Source organism: Dipodomys ordii, unplaced genomic scaffold (assembly GCF_000151885.1).
Source record: "Dipodomys ordii isolate 6190 unplaced genomic scaffold, Dord_2.0 Scaffold9, whole genome shotgun sequence".
NCBI classification, from domain to species: domain Eukaryota; kingdom Metazoa; phylum Chordata; class Mammalia; order Rodentia; family Heteromyidae; genus Dipodomys; species Dipodomys ordii.
The window spans coordinates 25,918,641-25,943,663 of NW_012267225.1; the positions used below are offsets into that span (position 1 = coordinate 25,918,641).

A 25,023-nucleotide genomic window follows, 5' to 3' on the forward strand; every position below is an offset into this window, starting at 1 on the left:
GCTCCTGAGCTTTTTATTTTCTCTAGGATAGCACTGTACCACTTGAGCCCCAGTGCCATTCCTGGCTTTTTCTGTTTAAGTGGTACTGAGAAATTGAACCCAGGACTTCATGCATGCTAAGCTAGCATGTTACCATTAAGCCATATTCCCAGCCCAATCTTTGTAATTTTAAAGAGTAAGAAAGCAAGGATTGTTTGTTTATAACCTACGCTGAATGAGAGAAAATATTATAAGCTTGTCTTTAGCAAAGAAGTTGTATTTGCTTTGCTTTTTTTCTTTCTGTCTTGTCTTCTAATTTTTCAAATAATAGTTTTTTATCTGCTTTAGACTTTTCTTTTTTCTTTTTTTTTTTTTTGGTCATGAGGCCTGAGCTCTGGGCCTGGGCACTGTCCCTGAGCTCTTCAGCTCAAGTCTAGTGCTCTACCACAGTGCTACTTTTGGCTTTTTCTGCTTATGTGGTACTGAAGAATTGAACCCAGGGCCTCATGCATGTGAGGCAAGCACTCTACCACTGAGCCACCTTCCCAGCCCTGGACTTTTCTTAAATATGAATAAACAATAACATTAAGTTAAAGTGAACTGATGATATGGATACATCTATGGTTTTATTGTGTTTATGCTTCAGAATGAAGCCATATTTGCATCAACAAATGCATAAAATATACAGAATTAAGCCAGGCACCAGTAGCTCATATCTGGTATCCTAGCTATTCAAGAGGATGAGATCCAAGGATAGTAGTTCAAAGCCAGCTTGGGAAGAAAAGTCCATTAGACTGTTATATCCAATTAGTCAGCAAAAATCTGAAAGTGAGGTGTGGCTCAAGTGGTAGAAAGCCAGCCTTGAGTGAAAAATCCAAGAAGAACACAGTGCCTTGAGTTCAAGCCTCAGTATTTCCCCTTGCCATAAAAATGTAAAGAATAATACAATTTTCATGCACTTAGAGTATATTTTTTATGTTAAGCTATAGTGTAGTCACCACAAACTTTAAAAAGCAATGTGTGGCATGCCATTGAATCAAAGTCTACCAGCTAGAGAGACGTCTGCTCCTATCTCTGAGCAATGTGCCTCTAGGAATATGATAGTATGGTTTCCTAGGAGATTCTCATGGGGCTGACACCTTCTTCTTTATCGAAATTTTAATGTAGTCAGCAGAGGAGATCAACTATGATGGATGTTGACTAGAAGGCTGTGTTGCCTTGTCTTCCTTCCTGCATAGCATAGCACGCATGTGTGCACACACACACATGCATGTGCACAGGCCTGCATTATATAACAGAGCTAGGCTTTAACAAAATTGTTTTATTAGACAAAAGGACTTTACATTAGAATTTTGTAGAAGGGATCTGAAGAAAAATGATCCTAGACTCTAATGGCTGTGTTTATCTGTATTTATTTGCACATGGAGACTAGCTGGCTTGAATGAAGACAATAGAAGCTAGTGCTTTTTCCTGGCACCCTCATGGGTTAGAAGCCCTCTTGTGTTTCCTTTCAACCTCCTCTGACACAAATAGCAAGCGATTTTTGCTATCTTTGATGACTGAGGTCTCATAGACTAAAATTACATATCTCTGGGAATTTCTTAGAGGTTAAAAGTGTCTTCATGATTTTGCCTACCATCTCTTGAGTATTATTCAGACTTTTTCCATCCACTTTACTTACCTAAAATTGCAGAGCACAACAGGCTATCAGTAGAAATAAGAATCATATTATTGGTCCTGTTTTTAAAAGGCAGTAAGCCTTGGTTTTATAAATAAATGCTTTATTCCTGTTCTCCTTCCATTTCAGAATGCACATTTACTATGTGGAATTATAATGAATTATATTTCTCAATAAAAGATTAAAGGAGTAAAAAATATGACACTAGTTGTATAGTAGTTAATATAAAGGAAAAACTTTTGAGAATGCTCTCAATTTTCTTTGTAAGGAACCGAAGAACTTGTAGCTTCTGAACTCCACATAAAAGGGTAATAATAAGCCGGGCGCTGGTGGCTCACGCCCGTAATCCTAGCTACTCAGGAGGCTGAGATCTGAGGATCGCGGTTCAAAGCCAGCCCAGGCAGGAAAGACTGTGAGACTCCTATCTCCAATAAACCACCAGAAAACCAGAAGTGGCGCTGTAGCTCAAGTGGTAGAGCGCTCACCTTGAGCTGAAGAGCTGAGGGACAGTGCCCAGGCCCAGAGTTCAAGCCTCACGACCGACAAAAAAAAAAAAGGGTAATAATATTAAAATTTTTATACTTCTGAAATCAGATTTTAGATAGTAAGAGATGACTTGACAAATATACAAATGATCGTTCTACCTGTATCCATTAAGCTTTTTAAAAATAAGATTAAAAAAAGAACATAATACTCTATAAAAACAGGGATTTTTTTTAAACTGAAATTATCTAGCCTTAGAATAGTTAATTACTTTCTGCTTGGTAAATTGTCTTAATAGAGGCAAAAGTTGTATTTAAAAATTTCAAATGTCAACTCTTAAGTGTAGTTGCATTGGAAACTACATTATATGGAAGAGCTCCAGGGACCTTGAAGACTCAGACTTCTGAAAAAAAGTTAATAACCTTCTTTCCTTGTTACTAAAAAAGACCAAGGTAAAGCATTTCAAACACCCACAGGATCAGCTTGCTGCCTGAACTCTCGGTTCCCTCCTTTCATCTTACTTGCCTAACACTCTACAAGGATGTCTGTTACAAGAAAATGGACAGCAAACTTGGACATTCAAATAGCACTTTCTAAATTTTATTTTGTTTTATTTTAGTATTATCCTCAAGTAGTTGTACAAAACGATTTCAATTCATATCAATTTATGACTACAATACATATTGATCAGTCACTCCTGTCATTCTCCCCCAACATCCATTCCAGCCTTACCTGTTCCCTTATGCTACCTGGTTCCATTTTAACATATGTACATTGAGTTTTATGACTGCATTCATCCACCTTTTCTCTATTTGTCTTCCTTGTGTTCTCTCCCCTCCTGATAACACATGTTTTAGCTTCCTGGTCTTCATTTTGTTATACTGTCAGTTCATTGTTCAAAGGAGTTACATTATTGAAATTTATCCCTGAGTATGCCATACTTTGATCAGTTTGATTGTGTTTATATGACCGTGTATATGTTTTCAAAATATTTAGATTTTAGATATAATGTCTACATATGAGTGAAAACATATGCTGTTTGTCTTTCTGAGTGACTTACTTTACTTAATGTAATTTTTCCCAGGTCCATCCATGATCTTTCTTTTTAAATTCAATTAGCCAAGATAAACTATCAGCTAAAAACATTCCTCTGGATCTCAGGATCTGGTCTTGTGGGACAAGTATAGATGTCATGTCCAAGATCCCTTGTGGATCAAATTAGTACCCAGAGCAAGTTCCTTACTTCTAGATTATAAGCCCATGCCTTGATCTGTATTCCAAAATCAGAACCATTTTTTTAAAAATGCTCTTATTTTCTAACATTCACAAAATGTGTGGGTCTGATGAAAATGATGCTCAGGTGGCTCAATTAGGTGCATTAGTAGCTGTTTCATCAAAAATACCTTGTCACTGGGGCTGACTGCGAGCTTCCCAGTTAGAGCAAGGAGATAGTTTCACAATGTGTGAAGACTGTAATATCAGCCTTGTTAATTGTTAAATTGTTAGTAAATTTGGAACACTTCATCTCGTAAGATCCTTTCAAATCCTTTTTTAGCCCCTCTTTTCACAGCCAGCGTCATAGTGATAGTAATAATACTATCAGGCAGGGGTAGAGAGCAGAGACTGAGTGTAGAGGGAAACCTGTGATCAGAACCTGGAACCTGGAACCTTGGTTATCCAAATATCATCATCCAGGCCACACAAATGTCTGTGTCATATAGGTGATGCTGTTACTGACATTTGGAAAAGACAGGACAGTTACTTAGGCACAATTTTCGAATTGTGGAGCCAGAATGAGAGGAGGAATGAGGAAGACATAACAGACAAAGCTAGGGTGCTCCCTGTGTTTAGGTCCTTTATCTACCTGGAAGCTGAAGAATTGTCAACTCTCGAGAAGGTTTTGTGCTGTGGTCCTGGCTAACCTGGCACACTTATTAATCAATGTGCATTTCTCTTTCCTTCCTAGGACAGCTTTCCTGCCCGCTTTGGAGGAGTCCACTTTGTCAACCAGCCTTGGTACATTCATGCCCTATACACACTCATCAAGCCATTCCTTAAAGACAAGACCAGGAAACGGGTAAGGAAAACAAATGTGTCATGTGAATTCCAAATTCTCTCCGTTCCCCCTCCCCTTCTCTTTCTCTCATTACCTTTGGTTTTGAAGCCAGTGAAAAGTTGTACATTTGAGTCTCATTGGTTGTACATTTGAGTCTCAGCCAGAGTTTGCAAATACTCTGTTTAATCAATAATTTAGTAGATTTAGCCTACAGAGTGCCAGTGACACATCAAAGGAAACTTTGAAATCATCAAATACTGGATGTCCATTTTGCTGTAAATACTTGTGGGAAATACTGTGTCAAGCTACTTCCTGTTCATGGAATGTTTTCAGAGCTAGTGTTTTGTCATGTAAATGTATGCTCATGATTTTTGTTACTCCTTGAGAGCGTTGGGAGATAACTGCCAGCGCCATCACCAGCTCCATGCATTCACTTTATTCTGCACTGAAATAACAATGGCCTTAGAAGGAAGGCTTTAAAACTTAATTGCATCAGGGAATTTGAGAAACCAACCTTTTTAGTTGGAGCTGCTCTTGCATGGCATGCTGGTTAGCTGGTTAGCTGGTGTTCTTGAACTACTCTAAATCTCAGTTTCCTCATTTATAAAAGGACAAACTAACATCATCACAAAGTTGCTGGGACAACTTTAAGGAGATGGTGTGTGAAAGCAAATAGCATGATACCATTCATGTAGCAGACTTGGTCACTTTTATTTCTTTATACCTTCTAGTTGGGGGTTAAATTTTCCTCCCTAGCTTTACTGTGGTATGCTTGATGAATAAAATTTGTCTATATTTATGATATAAAATGTGGTAGTAGAGACTGGGAAGGTGGCTCAGTGGTAGAGTGCTTGCCTTGCATGCATGAGGCCCTGGATTCAATTCCTCAGGACCACATAAACAGAAAAAAAAAAGCCAGAAGTGGAGCTGTGGATCAAGTTGTAGCGTGCTAACCTTGAGCTGAAGAGCTCCAGGACAGTGCCCGGGCCCAGAGTTCAGGCCTCACAATTGACAAAAAAAATGTGGTGGTAATATATATTATTATATAACATGCAATATGATAATATTTATATATTATGTATATGATTATATTATTAATCAAGATATAATGATAGTTATATATTATATATAATATGGATAATAACATATATTACTATATAATAATATATAAGATACAATAAATTTATAGTTCATATATTATAAATAATCTTTTATATATTATACACGTAGTACATATGTATATACACATGGCAAAATTATTACAATCAAGTCATCCATTTATCACTTTACATAGTTAAGAATTTTTCCTCAGTTTATTTCTTCATCTTCAATTGTCTTTGGTGTAAGAACACATCCAGTGAACTCCACTAACAAATATGAAGTATACGAAGTAGTATTGTTGGCCACTTTGACTATATTTTACATTAGATCTAGAACTTTTCATCTTACTTAACTGAATTTTTGTACCCCTTCACCATCATCTTCTCCCTCCCCTCTCCTCTAGGTCCTGGAACCATCCTTCCACTTTCTGCTTCTGTGAGACAGACCATGCAGTATGCTTCTAGGTCCTTAGGGAGCCTTGAAATAGAATGTAAAAAGGATAGACAAGTGTAGACCTGGAAACCAGAACTCACCAACTTCAGCAGGCAGAGGCATTCTGAGACATTTTGTCATCTGGAGGTTAAGATAGCACTAAAGACAGAGGTGTCCCACACTGACTGAAGTGTGGCTAGAGGATTCCTACTCCATTTATCTTTTATCCTAGATGGGGCAGTAGCAATTTCTCCTACAGTGGACACTTGCTTCTGTGCCAGAGAAGGGAATTTCTGTGTCTCTGGGCCCAAGTACTGCACAAGTACAGAGTCCAGCTTCTGCCTCCATTCCACAGGTATCTAGAAGGAAGGGACATGTTCAACAGCACATCTGTCCTTTAAGGACCAAGCATGTTAAGTATACTGCACAAATATATACACTAAACATCTGGTGAAGTATTTAATTTAAATATGCTTCAAATACTTTAGCACCTTCTAAGGAATTTTGCAAAAGCCAGAATAATTGAATTTCTTCAAAGGAAATAATTCTCATTAAAATTCACTTGTACCCAACTGCAATGTCAGAATACATTATTTTTAAGTGTATTTTAAGTGTAATAGTATTCAAAAAGAATTCAGCACTTGGCTTTTTTCCCCAATGTCTTTACATGATGTCATTGAATTATAAGTCAATGGGCACAAGATAATAAGGCAGTGAGTATTTATTACAGTAAGTTATTCTATATTCAAGCATTTTTTAAAATTACTGATTTAAATTTCATCATAGTTTATTATGGTTATGTACATTCCCATGTATTTAATTGATGATCTTGGAAGCAACTTGTTTGTTATATTTAATTAACTGGGTAAGTCATGTGTTATATGTAACTATTTCAAACCTGCAGCATGACGAAGTGTGGGTACTGACATCTCCATATACACATATACACAGTTTAAATCAACTTTTGAGATAAATTCCAAAATCGTAGTTAATGTTTTATGCATCATGCATTTTGTGGATTTGTTTGGCAATAATTACAACTCCAGGTTGTTTCTTTTTTCCTGTTTGACCAGTTTCTACCATTATCATTGTATGCTCAAAAGATACAAACTTATTTGGGTAATAGCCCTATGTAGACAAAAATCGTTACAGCCTCCTATAGCACATTCTCAGAATAACCATTTTCAGTTCTGCCGAGTAAGAATTGATTCACTTCTACTTGCACCCATAGCATCCTAGGAGCCACAGAACATGTTAAAGGAGTCAGATAACCCCACTTCTTTCCCCAAGTGTTCTCTCCCATAGAGATGCAAGGCATAAATGAACACCTTGGAGAGAAAAGAAAGAGAGGTCAGCAGAAATTGAGGAGATCATTGGGAGGCGAGTGAGGAGAAGCAGCATGAGCAGTATTCCTGAGACCAACTTAGTAGGAAGAGGTTGTAAATTGATTTAGGCTGGAAAGGATGGGAAGCATTCAATTGTGAGAAAGAGCAAGTCCGAGCAACAATGTGAAGCATGGTGGGGTTTAACATGGTCTGCCCCACTGCCCCGGCTATCAGTAGGTATGATTAAAGGATGGCTAGATGTATAACCTTGGGCTATGGCCAAATAATATCCAATCTGTTCAGAAACTTTAACAACTATTAATTCCATCCCTTTGCCAAGAAATAAATTACCATTTTATAACAGCTAAGTTTCAGGCTCAGGATGAATGCCTCTTTAAACAACATGATCACCAGTAACACATCCAATTTGTCATTGCTTAATTGTGTATCAGATTAAATACTGGGTTGTGTTTCAGAGTTGATTTTTTTCTTGCTTAATTTTTTTCTCTTTCTTTCCAGATTTTCCTGCATGGAAACAATTTAAACAGCCTTCACCAACTAATACACCCTGAATTTTTGCCCTCTGAATTTGGAGGAACACTTCCTCCTTATGACATGGGAACTTGGGCCAGGACATTACTCGGTCCTGACTACAGTGATGAAAATGACTATACTCATACTTCCTACAATGCCATGCATGTGAAACACACATCCTCCAACCTGGAGAGAGAATGCTCACCCAAGCCCATGAAGAGGTAAGACCCCAATCACCAGTTCCTTGCGCACAGAGGTCACTTCAAGGTTTTTTTTTATGTAGATCTATGGTGGATTAAGTAGTTAAAGACTTTGTGAGCACAGAATTGAATAAAATTAATTGCAATTATCAGCTGATTTCATTAGAATTTACAGTAAATGAGGTTTGGCTGGTAAAGAAACATAGTTGTCCCCATGTTAATTGTTAAAGGCTAACAACCTTAGTCACAGCCCTGGCTATAAACCACATAATAGGCCTCAGAGATATACTAGTTGGCAAGGCAACCTGCTAGAGAATGTGCCTGTCACTCAATCCTTTGGAACCAAAAGAGCATTTGCTTGGCTGCAGCACTGATTAGGCACCAAGAGCATCAATATGAATAAGACTTGGAAAGAACATAGAGTCATGCCTCTGGAAAATCTGTCAAGTGAGACTTTTGGGGAACATCTTGATAAAATTATTTGCATTCAAGCTAGACTCTGACTGAGGAATATCAGCAACCTGGTGAAAGAAAGGGCATCACTATACTAAACAGAGGGGACATACAGAAAGACATAGAGGCCTTACAGTGATGAGATGGTATGATGCGATCAACAAGTTTGCAAGAATGGGGGAAGGTCCAGGCACTGCTGGCACACTCCTAGTTACTGAGGAGGCTGAGATTTGAGGATCAAGGTTCAAAGCCAGGCTGGGTAGGAAAGCATGTAACTCCAATTAACCACCAAAATACTAGAAATGCTAGAAATGAAGTTGTGGCCCAAGTGTAGAGTACAAGCTTTGATCACAAAAGCTAAGGTCTTGAGTGCCCAGGATCTGAGATGAAGCTCTAGTAGTGACATTAAAAAAAATGGGGGCAGGGCATACATAGATTGGCAGTAGAGCATCAGAGAGCGTTGGATCCAAGTGCTACTGTTTTTAAGAAAGTGTCATGGAAGAAGAATGCTGTTGTTGTTACTATTACTATTACAATTATGATTACTATTAGTTGCAGTGTTGGGAGTGGAACAGGGCCTTATGCATGCTAGAAACATATTCTAACACTGAGCCACTCCCCTATCCCAAATCAGGCATTTAAAAAAAAATTGGCATGCAGATAGTGTGAGAACTGTTTTAAAAAAATCTAAAACCTGGGGCTGGGAAGGTGGTCCAATGGTAGAGTGCTTGCCTTCATGCATGAGGCCCTGGCTTCGATTCTTTAGCACCACATAAGCAGAAGAAGAAAAAAGCCAGAAGTGGCACTGTGGCTCAAGTGGTAGAGTGCTAGCCTTGAATTGAAGAGCTGAGGGACAGTGCCCAGGACTAGAGTTCAGGCCCCATGACTGACAAAAAAAAAAAAAAAATATATATATATATATATATACATATATATATATATACCTTATTTCTAAGGCTAAAAACCCCTTTCGTCACTATCTCTAATCCTAATCCCAATTTTCCCCATAGGTGACCATTGTCATCAGCCTAAAGTGGGCTCTTATATTCTCTTTTCCATGCATCACATGCATCTGTGCTCACTACTAGAAAACATCTAAGAGTGTGGATTTGTTGGCTAAGATTACTATATAAACTACCATATATTAGCTGATGTAACCAACAGACATAAATGTCCTTGTAGTTCTGGAAGCTACTAGCATTAAGATCAAGGGTTTGGTGGTATTGGTTTCTTTGAAGCATCTCTTCTTAGCTTGTGGATAGCCATCTTTCCCTTCTGTCTTCCCTTGGTTTTTCTTATGTGTGTCTGTGCTGATTTCTTTTAAATACATCAATCGTATTGGAATGGAGCCCATTCTATTGATCCCATTTTACCTTAATTACCTCTATAAAGACTTTATCTCCAAATATACCCACTCTCAAGGACATATGAATTTCACAGGGGATGAAGACATAATTCAGTCCATCAGACTGTGATGTGACATCTTTCAATGTCAGCACAACTGCGCATGGCTTGTGTTTTTTGATGACTCCAGAATATGGATGTACTAGTGTAGTCATTTCCTCATTGGTGAACTTTTAGGTTGTTTCAAGCTTTTTCTCTATTTCAAACAAGGCTTGATAAATATCCACAGGCAGTCTTTCCTCTAGGCTGGTTCCTTTGGGTGGACTTGGGGGCCCTGCACTTGCTGAGAGACAGGGTATGTACATTTTAAATTTTAATCCACAGTGCCTAAATGCATGAGACTGAGTGATACTGTTAGATAGTGGACACTGAGTTTTATCAGAAATGTGTGAGAATCTCTCTCTCCAAGGCCCTTGAGAAATGTTCATTATTATTAGGTTTTACTTTTAATTTAATCTTGATATTAAGACATTACTTGTAATTTAATCTTGATATTAAGACATACCATGGTCACTTTGGTTTTCTTATGAGGTAGTGAGACTAGTCAAGAAAAAAGTATAACTAAATATGCATTTTATAAGAATTACACAAGAAATGTACCTACTACCTTATGTATGTAATTGTTACCCCTCTGTACATCACCTTGATAATAAAATTAAATTAAAAAGAAAAAAGAAAGATTTTTATCTTTCATATTTAAAAAATGAAAATGAGATTTACAGGGTTAGTAGGGGCTAGAGACTAAAAGTCTTTGGAATATCAAATAGGAAGGTAAGGGCCATAGTTGACACAAAGCAGTGGAGAATTTGCTCCATTCCAGAAGGTTTGGCTGTGGAGAAGGATGAGTGTCTATCAAAGTGTCCTTGAGGTAACTGGATGTTTGTACCTAGGATAAAGGCTTCCATACATCTGTCTAGCTGTGAACATGATTCTCTAATGTCTAATGGAGAGAAGGCTTTTGTTGGGATAGGAAGGGTCATTGAATCCTCAGGGTAGCAGTCAGTGATCTCTGGAAAGCATGTTCATGATGTTTGAGAAGTTGGTTTTTGTCTTTCCAAAGAAGAACTGACCTTGCCTTACTGACTGGCTCAGGTGAGATTGTCCATTTCTTGTCCTAACTTAGTCTTAACCAAGTAGACAAAATAAAGCAACTCAGTGTTCTGAGTCTTTTATCTGCACTTTAATCTTCACTGTAGTTGTATGATAAAGATGCTATTGCTATCTTCATTTCACTAATAAGGAAACTGGACTCAGAGAAATTGACTGGCCAGTGGGTATGATCCCACAGCAGCAGCAGGTAAATGACTGTTCTGAAATTCAGAGCTGGTCAAGCCTACTCCAGGAGCTGGTCAAGCCTACTCCGGGCTCTCTGTTCAGGTCCTGTATAAGACCTATTCTCACTGCTCTTCCTCATGCCTCTGTCCTTTCTCCCATGTCCTCTATAGTGGGAATTGGGATACTTCATGAGTCTTGTCTCTATGAATTTCTAGAAACCCTTGAATAATACCATCGTATCATCACATGCTTGAAACTCCAAAGTCAAGTAGCATAACATAGGAAGTTGCCACTTTCCCTCCAGATCACTAGTCACAGCAGTACATCTCTTTTGAACAACTAGAAATCTCCTGATTTCAAATTCCTGTGAACCTGAGGTTCATAGAAGTTAGTAGTTTCTACTAGTAGATTGTGAGTTCTGGAGGAAAAAAAACCCATTGTGCCGCTTTCACCTTATCCCTTGGTAGGAATCCAACTCAGTGCTCAACATGTAGTAGAAATGTACCAGAAACCTATCTGTGCATGCGAAATCTGTGCACATGTTAATGTCAAATCAAAACAAGTCTCTCCAAAACTCATCCTTGATGCATTTATTCAGGAGTACCAAATACAAGGAAAGCACTCATTTCCTCAGTCTTTAGCATGGGTCTGGTGGGTTCTACTTACACTCTCTCACATCCTAGTCAAAGAGAGAAGCCATGCCAATAAATGATTGTAGTTGGGCCAGGACAAAAGAGACAGTATGAAGGAGAAAAACCTGCCTTGGCATCCTGTAGAAGCATCACTGATGTCAGCTAGGAAGATGCCATGGAGGACTCAATGGATACCCAGGGTCTGGAGCACAAGTTCATTCCTTTCTTTTTTTGTGAGTAAGAAATCCAAGGCAAGCAAGAGAGAGAACATAGCAATTACATACATGCCTCAGTTGCTCCAACAAAGCAACCAACATGGCCTTCTCATTCCTGCTGCCTTTTGTGACAGCATCCTTGAACCCTTGTCTGGGATTTTCAGGCAAGAACAGGAAGGGTGTTGATATCTGCAAGCAAGAACCACCTCCGCTATGTCTACTGTCAGGTACCTCACTGATCAAAGAAGAGAACAACCACCATTCATAATGGCTTTGGATGTCTCAGAACTCATAGAGGCTAGGGAACATTGAAAACAAAATTTGGAAATCTTTTAGGGTTGTCTCTCTTAGTTTCCTACTTGACAGTTCTTTTCTCCAGCACATATTGTCAAGTGCTCCCATTTGTACCATCCAGAGACAGAAGGCAGCTGGGGACAATGTGTTCCTGCTGCATGGCCATGCTAGAAGTGTCCATTGTTCTGAGCCAGATGCCCTTGGAAGAGAATTTGGTACATACTTCCTATCATTCTACCACAGACTTCAAGTCTTTTTTGGAGTAAAATGGGCTTTAATAGACTATCCTTGAGATCTAATATGGCTTCTCAACACATATGGACACTGAGTTCCAAGAGGTTCTTTTGAACAGTGCTTTTTAGTATCTGTGCAGGGTTAAATCTAAGATGCCTGAAATTCTTTCTAGTGAATAAATAGTTCTAACAAACTCTGAGCTTCTTCCTCCAGTAAGTGTGGCTCAAGGCTTACTTATTTTTTTCATGTTTTTTTTTTTTTGAGGGGGTGGTCTGGTCGTGGGGCCTGAACTCTGGGCCAGGGCACTGTCCCTCAGCTCTTCAGCTCAAGGCTAGTGCTCTACCACTTGAGCCACAGCACCACTTCCGGCTTTTTTCTTTTTGATTATGTGGTGCTGAGGAATTGAACCAGGCATGTAAGGCAAGCGCTCTACCACTGAGCCACCTTCCCAGCCCAAGGCTTACTTATTTAAAAAATTAGTAGTTTAGGTAAGAGTTTTTCTGACTAGAATATTTTTTGTATCATTCTTGTTTTTAATCCAGTGATGATCTTCAGAGGTGAGGCATTCTTTGCTTTAATATTAAATGACCTAGAGTCTGGCTTTTTTTCTTTTTTGTCGGTCGTGGGGCTTGAGCTCTGGTTTTGGGCACTGTCCCTGAGCGCTTCAGCTCAAGGCTAGCGCTCTACTACTTGAGCCACAGCACCACTTCCGGTTTTCTAGTGGTTTATTGGACTGAGAGTCTCACAGACTTTCCTGCAGGGGCTGGCTTTGAACCTTGATCCTCAGATCTCAGCCTCCTGAGTAGCTAGGATTATGGGTGTGAGCCAACCGAGCCCGGCTTGAGTCTGGCATTTTTAACTTCTCATTTCCCTTTTTATTTTATTTCTTAGGAGCTATTTCTTTGCTCTTAAGGCATTGGCTGCTCATAAAACACATTTATGGAACATCTCATTTCCTCCTATCTAATTTACTACTTGTGTGTATGAAGATTATGCAGCCAATTTTGCTAAAAATTGTCCAACAAATAACAATAAAGAGGTTTTGCATTATGATTATGTTGTTGCAAATAAGAGGAAAAATTCTCAATAGAACTTTAAAAAATTATGGGGCTGGGAAGGTGGCTCAGTGGTAGAGCACTTGTCTTGAATGCATGAGGCCCTGGGTTCGATTCCTCAGCACCACATAAGTAGCACTGTGGATCAAGTGGTAGAACACTAGCCTTGAGCTGAAGAGCTGAGGGACAGTGCCCAGGCCCAGAGTTCAGGCCCACGACCGGACCCCCTCCTCCCCCAAAAAAAGAACTTTTAAAAATTAGCTTACATGAGTTATATAGGAGTAGAGTTCATTGTTACATCTCTATACTTGTTTACAGTGTACTCCAGTCATTCACTTCATCTTTCGCACTTCCTGTCTCCCTATCGCCCCTGAAGTATCCACAACAAGAACTCTTGATCATTTAGTTTTAAATGATCTGTTTCAACAGTACTCAACCTCCTTCATCCTCTCTGCCATTCAAAGTAAGCTCCTCAAACAAGAAGGAACATTTGTTGTCTTACTCATAAGATATCTCAAATTAAATTGGCTGCAGTGATGCTATACCAATGCTGACCACAAAAACTAGATTTGCTCTACCACCCAGCAAAATTGGACAATTCCCAGGCAGCTTACTGCCCCAACTATTCATGGGGAGGAAGATGCCCAGACATAAAGAGCTTTTGCAGCTAGGAAGAGGAGGGCCTGGACCATGGCTGAGAACAAACTCTTGTTAAAGACTAAGTTACAAGAACAAGGGTGAAATTTCTTACTAAGGAAGTAAATGCATGCTTTTTAAATCAGTTTGTGGATTTTATGACATCTCTTAATTATTAGACAACATTTACTAATTATTTTCTGGTTTTAGTCTTTATTACTGATAAAGTAATTAAGCTGGCTACAAATATTATTTACAAAACAAATGTATGTACACAAAGACAGAGTAATTACTGATGAATGATTAGCTACTTTGGGGCAGATGTTCAAAGCATATCTGCATATATATTTATATACAAAAGTACATATATGTAATGTCTTATGATTATTAATAATACTCCTGCATGCAGACTCAGAGTAAGGATCTTGAGCCACCCCCTAGAGTTGGAGCCGTCAAAATACAGGCTGATGGTACAGCAATAAAAAGCTTGGACTATACATGGCACTCACAAGAGAAAGCTATGATTGACATCTCTCTGCATGTTAAAGATCCCAAGTTGATCTATTTCATTGGATTCTTCTCATCTTTGTCCAGCCCCAAGGGCAGCTCTTGACAATGCAGTTAATAAGTTCCAGAAAATAAAGAGCATCTTTCTTGGTATTTCTTGGCAAAAAAAAGAACTCTGAAAATCTAGACTTTGTGCTCTTTCTCTCTTCTCTGGGCCTGTCACCATGATCAGAAAGAAGGTGCATGATCACCCAGAAAAGCAGGGAACAATCCGGGAATAATCTGGAGTATTATTCAAAAAGTCTTGGACAATAGGAGCAAGGTCTAGATTAAAAACTGTATTTCCTATCTTGTATAATTTTATCTGATTGGAGGAGAAGGGGAAGCAGAGAAATGGTGGAACAAAGGGCGAACTAATTCAGCAGTGAAACCCATTAGATACTATGTTTGAAATGAACTATATAACTTGGGGGGAAGGAAGACAGGAGGAAAAAATCTTGGAGAGAATGAGGGGATATGACACTGTTCAAAATGAAATGTACACGTTACCTGAATTGTGTAACTGTACATTATCTCTATAATAAAAGTAAAAGCATAAAAAGTAAAAACAAAACAAAAACAAAAATAACTGTATGTTCCCATTGTACAGGAGTGACACATATTTTCAACCAGGGCTTGCAGAGAGAAAAGATGTATTTTACTTCAGTCTCTCACTTGCTTGAGCAGGTTTCTTTGCACTGTTCTACTTCAGACAGTCTCCATTTTTCAAGATGCTTCCCTATAAAATGTTCACAAAGAATACACATTAATCTGGGTGCCAGGGGCTTACTGTATTTTGAGGACAGCTTCATTCTTGCTTATATAATCTATCATGTCCTAATGAGTAGAGCACAATCTCAGCTGTGTTCTAAGTTGTTCACTGTCTGGTGTCCAGCTGAAATAAGATTGAACTTTTAAGCTCTAAGATGTCATTGCTACTCTGGTAGCTAATATCATGTCACTACTTAAGAAAGGTTACTAAGGAAACCATAAATGCCTGATGGTTTATGCCAGTTAATTGGGTACTATAATGTGCTGCATACAGGATGAGAAAATTTGTTTACAGTTTTTAAAAAACCTGAAATATAGCCACATGGCCTCATGATTACTTGTGCCTCTGACTGCCATGGGCATTCAGCTTTTACAGTTTGTCTTTCTGCAGCAGAAGGGAAGAGGGCCATCCCGTATAAGCGTACCCTATATAGCCATGGGACAATGAAGTGTGAGAAAATCTATATGATTAACTCAGTCCTTAAGAAAATGAATGGAGCTATTAAACCTGTGTACAATGGCATGTTCTCTCTTTTAAAGAATAACATGAAAAAAATATATAAGATGAAGATTTTTAAGCTATTGCGGTTGAGTTGAGGGGAAATGAACAGATGTGGTTGAACTACTTGAGTAGAATTCCCAGCACAAAATGTGCTTACTAATGATGCATGCTCTGAAAAAAGAAATTCCTGTTTGCTAAGTGCCATGCTCAGATATGATTACTTGGAATGAGAGATAAAGCCTAGATGAGAAAGCTATGGCCTATCTCTTGTGACTCGTTGCAATTGGTAAACACTTTACAACAGTCCATGTAAGCTGTGTCTGTCTTCAACATCCCGCCAGCAAAGAACCTCTCTCAGAACATTTCATGATTGCATGGACAAAAACAAATATGTGATGTAATATACGTTAAATATAATCTGAGCGATGTCATACATAGGCAAGCAGGTGTGGTAGTATACATCTGTAATCCCAGCAATTGGGAGAGAGAGGGTGGAGCATTTAACACTAGCTTAGAGAAAGATAGCAAGACTCTATGTCAAAAATAATTTTTTTGAAAAAAGTGTAGCTCGAGTGGTAGAACACTTTGCCTAACAAGCTTAAGGCCTGAGTTCAATTCCCAGCCTCATCAACACCCACCTTGGCCCTGAAAAATAACAACAGTGTGATGCTTGAATACAGTGCTCAAGTTCTTTTTTTAGTTTTAACTAGATTGTACAGACTTGGTGGTAGATATTTGAGTGTAAAATGTCAAAATGCTCAGTTTTTATATCAAGGCCATAAACAATGAGCATTCCACTGGAAATTCCTTTGCAATCCCACATAGAATGTGACTCTTGGGGCCCCTGTCACAGTGATCAGCACCAGCTAGGCCTCTCATTTTGCTCTGTACTTTTCAAAAGGGGCCCCAGGGAGACATGTCCAAGTACTATAGCCTAAGCTCAGCTTCATGCCTTTGAGGCCATGGGATGCTTTTATTTTCTGCTTTATTACCTTCATCTACTAATCTGCCCTTCTCTCTCAATGATTTCTTGAATGCTCCTTGGTGTCTTGCTCAGTGTGAACTTCAAATACTAGATTTTCTTGCAACTCAAACATAAACACTCATTCATCTCTTTTGATTCTACAAGCTCTCCCAAGGAATTCTCCTCCATCCCAAAGGAATTTACCTTCCTTTGTTTTAATATTTCCATTCCAGAATATTCTTTGCCTTAGAGTCACATGTCCAATTGTCTGCATGATTGCTTTACCCAGAATCACACTAACCATGTCTAAAACCAAGAAACATCCCCTCTTCCCACCCCAGTCAGCACCTCTTCCAGAATGCTCTTCAGCCAACTAGATGTGAAAAATCTAACTCTTCCAGAAACTTCTTTCCTCCCCATCTTATATCCACTAATCATCAGGTCTTGTTGATTTTATTCACTAAATATTATTGAGTTCATTTTCTTTCTACCTACATGCTTAGTGACAATTCCAAACTACCAGGATCTCTTGCTTGGAGTTTAGTCACAGAGTTTGTTTGTCTGTCTTCCTTCCCCCAAGTTGTTCTCTTTACAAAAGGCAGAGGGAGACATTTAAAAAGCTTTCTATGTTATCCCTCACTACCAATGACTTGCTTCTAGGATAAAGGTGAATACACTTACCATGCCTTATTCTGCCCTGCATATTGAACCTTGCGTACCGCCCCCGCCTCTTGCTTCCCATTCTCCAGCCTCTCTAATAAGAGTTTTACTTCAATTCTGCATTTCACTAAATCTAAAAGATTTTCAATGTTAAGGCATATTTTGATCTCAGGGATTTCTTTTTAACTTAGAATTGTGGAACTGTGTTAGTTCCTGGAATTAGCCCTGACCCTTCCAATTGCAGGGAATTTTCTCCCATTTCCTTTCCTCCTGTTTTGCCTAAGCAATATTTTCTCTTGTCTTTCAAGTTTTACATGAGACTTCTGACCACCTCTTCCTCAAATCTGGGCCAAGTTCCCATTAGGCATTCTCAGAGTTCACTGTAATGATTTAAAACATGGGGTGAGCTTAGGACTGGTGTTTTGTTCACAGACATGTTTAAAGTCTATGTTCTTCATAGACCATAGACCCAAGGACACACAGGGGCTTGGGCAGACTTATTTACAACTTGATCCTCAACAGCTAATATTTGCACGTTATTTAATTTTCTCAGCACAATAATAAGGTGCATTCATTCATTCATTCATTTTTATCTCCTTCAGAGAAATTAATGTCCCAGATAGCTTGCTGCTTAGATATACAATTACTAATTTGAACTCATGAACTGTGATTACAGGTCCTGTTCTCTTAATGGTCCTCTATCTAGACTATGTTTTGACACTTAGCAGATTTTCAACAAAGACCTATTTGACAAATACATAAAATTTTTCAAAAGATTAAGTGCTACAATGTTGATTGTTAATGTAAATCCAAAAAGTAGAAGACATGACAAGATTGGAGAATTAGTTATGGATGATCTCAGAGGCCATTTTGAATCTTAATCAAACACTGAAGTAAAGATCATATTAAGGTCTTGTTCATTACTGATGGTGGATATTTTCCATTTCATCAGTCCACAGAATAAGAGTGTTCCTGAGTACATGTACTGTCCTATAATTCCTTCCTTCCTCCCTTCTTTCATTTCTTTTTTCTTCACTCCTTTTGCCTTTTTATTCTTTCTTCAGAAAATATACACTAAGTATCTTATTATATACTTAGGAATATGTGAGTTACAGGATGCATAAGGTAAATTAAACCACAAAATCCATGCCTTTGGAGTGCACATAACATATACAAAGGAAATTTAATACATAAGAAAACAAACAAGTGAAATTGTAGTATTGTTATTCCACAGAAGAAAAGATCCAAGTATGATGTTTCATATCTATAATCTAAACTACTCAAGAGGTAGAGGCTGGAGGATTGGAGTGTAGCACTAGACCTTAGCAAGCTACAATCTCAAAAACAAACTAAAAGCTCAAGGGGTAGTATAAAGGTCTAGTAAGTTCAAGGCACTAAGCTCAATCTCTAGTACCATAGAAAGGAAGAAGAGGAAGAAGAGGAGAAGAAGGAGAAGGAGAATATAATAGGATGGGAAGAGAGGAGCTCATGGATGTAGGGTGGATGAAGAACTCCCTGCAGGGGTATAACCATGTAAACCAGACCTGATGATTGAGAATTTAACTGAGTGAGGAAAGAGCATCCAAGATCTGAATATTCCTGGAATAGGGAAAAGCCTAGCACACAGAGGGAATTCCAGATTTGAGCACAGGAGAGAGGGGTCTGTGATAAAGCTGAGGAGCCTGCAGATGCTGCAGGAGGCTGGCAAGAAGCATTTCAAGTAGGGAAGAGGCATTATTGTGACTGGATATTACACTGGAACCCACAGTGTAGATGAAATATCAAAAAGGAACAAGGACTAGCACCAATAAATATCAATGAACATGAAATTATCCAGACCCAGGGACAGGCTTAGCTTGGGGTGGATGGTGAGTAAGAGATGAGATCTCTTACAAGAAGGGCAGGTTCTTTGTTTCTAATTCCCCCCTTTTCCTTGCTTTTGTTCTGCACTCTGCACCCATGGTGTCTCCTGTGTTCTGAGTACAGGGCTTCAAGGGTACAGAGGAATCTATATTCACTCCATGCATAAATTACTGTAAAGAAGACAAGTAGCTAGTATAAGTTTGACTTATTTCCCTTGAGGCACCAGAACTGTTTTCCACCGGCCTGTCTGTTGTGGGGGAAGGGTGAGTATTTTTTGTTTATCATAATAAACTTTCATTGGCAAAGAAATGAAATCCAGAACAAAGTAGAACTTCTTATGCATAATGCTGGGCAAGAAAGAGCATCAATGTTGGTGCATTCTCTCTAGTGCTCTGCAATTATTTTCCTCATCCTATAGCCCAACATTCCATTCTCACAGCAAACCCAGGGTCATGCAGGTCATTGCTTACCCTCAGAGAGGTTAAACAAGGAATACAATTAATAATAAGTCACAAAAGGAATATAATTGCAGTTGACTTCATTATTATCAGTGGTATTCTAATCACAGTTCTTACTATTGAAAAAGTTCATTAGCTGATAACACCTGCTCTGCTTTCTAGCCAGTGTTTGTGAGGAAGCTTCCCTAGTGCAGCCTGGGGCATCTTGACACAGAACAGGGCCCTCTGCATCAGCACTATGTGAAGCTCATGGTCACCTGCAGATGCCTGCACCCCCCCACATCACTTCTTCCATCACTACAGGAACTCCCAAATATGGCTTGCTTGCCCCAGGTTGAAGACATTGCTGGAGGCTCATCTGAGTAAAGTAGTACTACCCTCTCCATACCTAATCACATCTTTCTGCTTCATCTGTTTCCTAGTACCTCACTTCCCAGAATTCCCATTTGCTTCTGTGTTTATTATCTGTGTCAGCACCATCAACTCTCTTCATGAGACAGCCTAGACTAATTTCTGGCACTAAACTATAGGCCTACTAAATCACTGTTGACTTAACAAGGTACAATTGTGACTCTCGTGGGTTTTTTTTCTTTTTTCTTTTCTTTAATTGTCAAGGTGATATATAAAGGTTACAGTTACATAAGCAAAGAAATAGGTACATTTCTTGTCAAACTTGTTAGGCATTATAATTAATTCTTTTAGCTCTTTAAAATAAGGAACAAACTGGTGAAGAGAACAAGGGATTTGATTCAGAGTTGTACCTTCCAGCCCTGCTTCAGGCAGAAGGAAGCAGATTTCCTTTTAGGGAGGCCTAGAAGCAGAAGGCATCTAACTGTCCCATGCCTGCTTACTCAGGCAGACTTAACTGTAGAGAAAAGGGTGGATTTTTTTAAAATATTGTTTTCAATAGTTATATGAAGGAGTTTCAACTTAACCTATGTATTTATGTGTACTGTGCATCATGATCAGAATGACCCATTCCCTCATTCTCCATTTCTCATCTATCCCCTATTTACCCATAAGGTTGGGATTTCTAAGGTGTATACAAACCACTGGGCATATGGATAAAATGTAGACTCTGATACAGTAGGTCAGAGGTTTGAATGCCTAAGAACCTGCATTTCTAACCACTCTTATGGGGGTCCTAGGCTGCTGCCCTGGCCATGCGTGGCATGGCGTGGCAAGATCACAGCAGGTGGGCCTCTCGTGAGCCAGGCTAGATTCATATGCTCTCTTGATATGTTCAAAGTTATTTTTCAAAAAGAACTATCCAGCGTTCGAAAATTAACATAAAAATGACTAAAGCACAGAATGGTTACATGACTTATCACCAAGCTAGTGAATGGTAAAATAGCTTACATTCAGTTCTATTTATTCTAAGTAAAATACTGTCTACCTTTTAAGATCTGTTCTCATGCCATTTGAACATTCATTCATTCAAACATTAATCTAATCATTTGGGCCTTTGTTCATTCAGAAAGAGTTTATAAAGCACTTTCTCCTTGATATTTGCTCGTGGTTCCTGCAGTGGCTGCTGTCTTGGATGTCTTTTCTCAACCCACCTGCCCAAATTCTACTTTATATTTTTTTTCTTTGAGTTATGTCTTTTTTAAAAAATAAAGATTTTTTTATTGTGAGAATACTGTACAGAGGAGGGGTTACAGTTACACAAGCAAGGTAATGAGTACATATTTTATCAAGCATTGTTGTCTCCTCCTTTGTTTTTCCCCTACCATCCCTTCCCGCCCATCTCCACAATTACACTCCCTCGCCCCCCAGCCTAAATTGTAAAGTTAATTTTTCAACATAGCATCTTGTACATCTCATTGTTGCAATGGGTCCACCTGTATCCCTATTTAAACGACTTTTTCCCTTCTGCTCCCCAAATTATACCAACATCAAATACAGTGAAAAAAGGGGTTATACCATGGGGGAAGGACATACAAAGCAACAAAAAAATCACGAGGCACCTTATAAATATGTTAGAAGCAATAGCAAGCAAGAAAGAAAAACCCTCTTGTCCTTATCTTGGGGTTCATTTCACTTAACATAATCTTATCTGATTTTTTCTGCTTGTCTCAGACATATACTAGTTATTGCAAATAAGGGAAACCATGGGACCTATGTTTCATTGGGCCTGGCTTACTTCAATTAATATAATTTTTTCCAAGTCTTTCCATTTCTTAACAAATGAGGAAATTTCATTCTTTCTGATGGAGGCATAGAATTCCATTGTACATATACCACATTTTCTTGATCCATTCATCTTCTAGGTGCATCTGGGTTTGTTCCATATCTTAGCTATGGTAAATAATGCTGCAATAAACATAGTTGTGCTGGTCCGACTCTCCTACTTTGTCTTTAAGAGAACTGAACAATATCTTCTTCTACCACCTATGACACTGCTCTGTTTCTCAAACCCATTCCAGGAGGGGAAAATACAACTTTTCAGAAAAATAGTTGCCACTCAGGCTGATGTGATAATCTCAAAGACCTATTAACACACTCTTATTTGACTCAAATAATAGAGCTGTGAAATGCCATTTTTTAAAATCAAGAACTGAAGCCATTCTTTCAAGCCCATCTTGCAGATGGAATAAATCATCTGCTGTCAGTAGCTTCTTGCATTTCTCTACCTACTTCAGAACATGGCACTCTAATTCCCTCACAGTACCTCCACTGAGGTGTGCATCACCCAATGTCAGAGGGAGGGTAATAATAAGGGAGGCTTGGGAATGACTGGCAGCTCTTTATTCAGGTCTAAGGCAAATGAAAGATGATTCTGTTCAAAGCTGGTGCTGACAGCACCTGCAGTCATTTGCTGTGTTGCTATTTTAAGTTATGATTGGTAGCAGATAAAAACTTTCCAGAAATAGGTTCATGTTAGAAATACAAAAATTTTGTTGCTTCTGACCATCTCAAAACAATAACCTCACAGCAAAATGTACAGTTCACACTTGAGTGAGGCTACAGACATCAAGTATTGAATGGATATGAGGTCAATTGACCAGTTCAGCAATACATCAAGCCCCTAAGATTTCTATAGATCTTACTGAAATACCTGGGGTTCTTATGAAGGATGCAGGTACAATACTTACTAGCAAAGATGAAAGAATTCTAATACTCTCATACATCAGATGTACTACAGTGATCCACAGTGATGCTTTTTTTGTTGTTGTTGATTGTTAGGCTTGACTTCAAGGCCTTGATCCTGTCCCTGAACTCTTGTTGCTCAAGACAAGCTCTCTACCAGTTTGAGCGACAGTATTACTTCAGTTTTCTAGTAGTTAATTAGATATAAGAGTTTCACAGACTTTCCTGCCTGAGCTGGCCTTGATCCATGATCTTTAAATCTCACCCTCCTGTATAGCTAGGGTTACAGGTGTGAGCCACCAGTGCCCAGCTTCTGGGACTCTTTATTTTTCAAAAAGAAAACATTCAGCAAATTGTTCCATAAAATTAAGAATAACTTTGTAGTAAAGATAACCTGTTCTGTATCTGTTTCTCAGTTTGGGTCTTGTTCCCAATTATTTTTCCAATGGATAAATATGGGCAGAGCATTAGTCACTCATGCTCAGAAAGATCATATGATAGTGTTAGTAAGGTGATAAACATTTCCAGTTTATATAGTTTATCCTTCAAAAAGCTCCAAGCACCTTGTTATATTGTTTATCTTTCACTTCTTTCACATATGACAATCATATTTACTCATTTTGTGGATGAAAATCTGAGTTGTGTGTTCATATGGCTAGAATGCATAGTTTTATAAAGCACAATAAGTGCCTTGCTGGTTAAATCCCATCAGGAATTTCAAATATAGCTGATCTTTTTTGTGCCTTTTCTTTCCTCTTTCCTTCCCATCTCTAAGTTTCTGGGCTGATTTGCCTTCTGCAGCTCACTTCTGCTCTGAGTTAATCTAATCTATCCCCTTTGCCTAATCAACTTTCAGTGTGGACTGATTACATCTCTATCTAAGTATTCCCAGAATTGGGATGAATACTGTGACATTAGAAAGAAGGATCTCGAAGTATCATTAAGTACCCTACTTGTTATCATTTTATTTCATTTTCAGCATTTAAAAACTATCTTAAAGTAGTTGTACAAAGGCCTTGCCATTTAGCAAAGCAGCTTTAAGTACCATGGATCTTGCCTCAATGTTATCCCATTCAACATCATTCTCACCCACCACTTTCCAACCGACCCCTTCCATCACTCTTCTCAATTTTGTAGGATATATATTGAATTTCTGGCTGCATTCTCCCCCTCTGCTTCTCTTCATTTGCCTCCCCCATCCCTTTGACCCCACCTCATCCTTTTTAAGTAACCACTTACTCTTAATTACATAAAAATGTGATCCTATAATCTGATCATTAGAATACTTTTTTTTACAATGAGAACTGACAGTTTCTGATTTCATTCAGTGTCTTATTAATGAGGATGCTTATTAGTTTGATTCACTGAAACCAATGGGAAAAGGGCTTCCTTGAATAGTAAAATCTTCTGATATGAATAGATAAGCTTTTTGTTTTTAATCAAGTTACAGATATTTCTTTTGCAGTATACATAATATTTAAAGGTGGGGATCAGTCAGATCTAGGATCCTAGTCTAATTTCACAAGTAAGAATCTTGAGCTAATTAGTGAACTATGAGGCTCCATTTTCTGATCCATAAAACGAAACCCTCAGAATTGTGGTTTCTGATGTTGATGATAATGAACAGCTATAAATAATTCTCAATATGGTATCCTGTAGGTGATAATTCTAAAAATATCCACATATAATAAGTATTAAAAGGTTTCTCTCCAAAAAAGCATAAAACTAGTTTTGAATATAGTGATCAGTGTGCTGATTGAAGTTTTTGTGTACATCTGGAGTGCCCTGGTAAACGCAGATCAGACTCCAGAGATGTTGCTGAAGAGATTTGTTGCAATGAAATACTTCATGTAAAGTAAACCATTCTGGCAATGACACTAGAAATTGCTTAGTACATAGCACCTGAAACAAATGTTGAGGTAGAAACACACTTAAGAGTATTTAAACAAATTAGCTTAAAACATGAGTTAGGATTTTGATAAATGAAATCTAACTACTTCCAAAAATAAATAGTGATTGTAACCCAGAATGGTAACCATCACAAAACCTCTGGGCTAAAAATGTCATCTTGTCCCAAATCATCATCCTATATAGAAACAAAGAAGGTGAGTAAGCTACTCTAGTTGCAGATAGGGATGCTTATCACATTTGATTAGAAACGCATTATGTATTGACATGTG

General features: G+C 38.4%; 1 protein-coding gene across 1 annotated transcript in view; it reads left to right on the top strand.

Annotated features, from left to right (window-relative positions):
• Positions 1–25,023, top strand: part of Clvs1 (clavesin 1) — a 173,414-nt gene that overhangs the window by 137,665 nt on the left and 10,726 nt on the right. The window contains exons 4-5 of the mRNA XM_013009295.1: positions 4,107–4,217; positions 7,574–7,809. Coding sequence (XP_012864749.1) covers positions 4,107–4,217; positions 7,574–7,809 — 347 coding nt within the window. The remainder of the gene's footprint in view (positions 1–4,106; positions 4,218–7,573; positions 7,810–25,023) is intronic.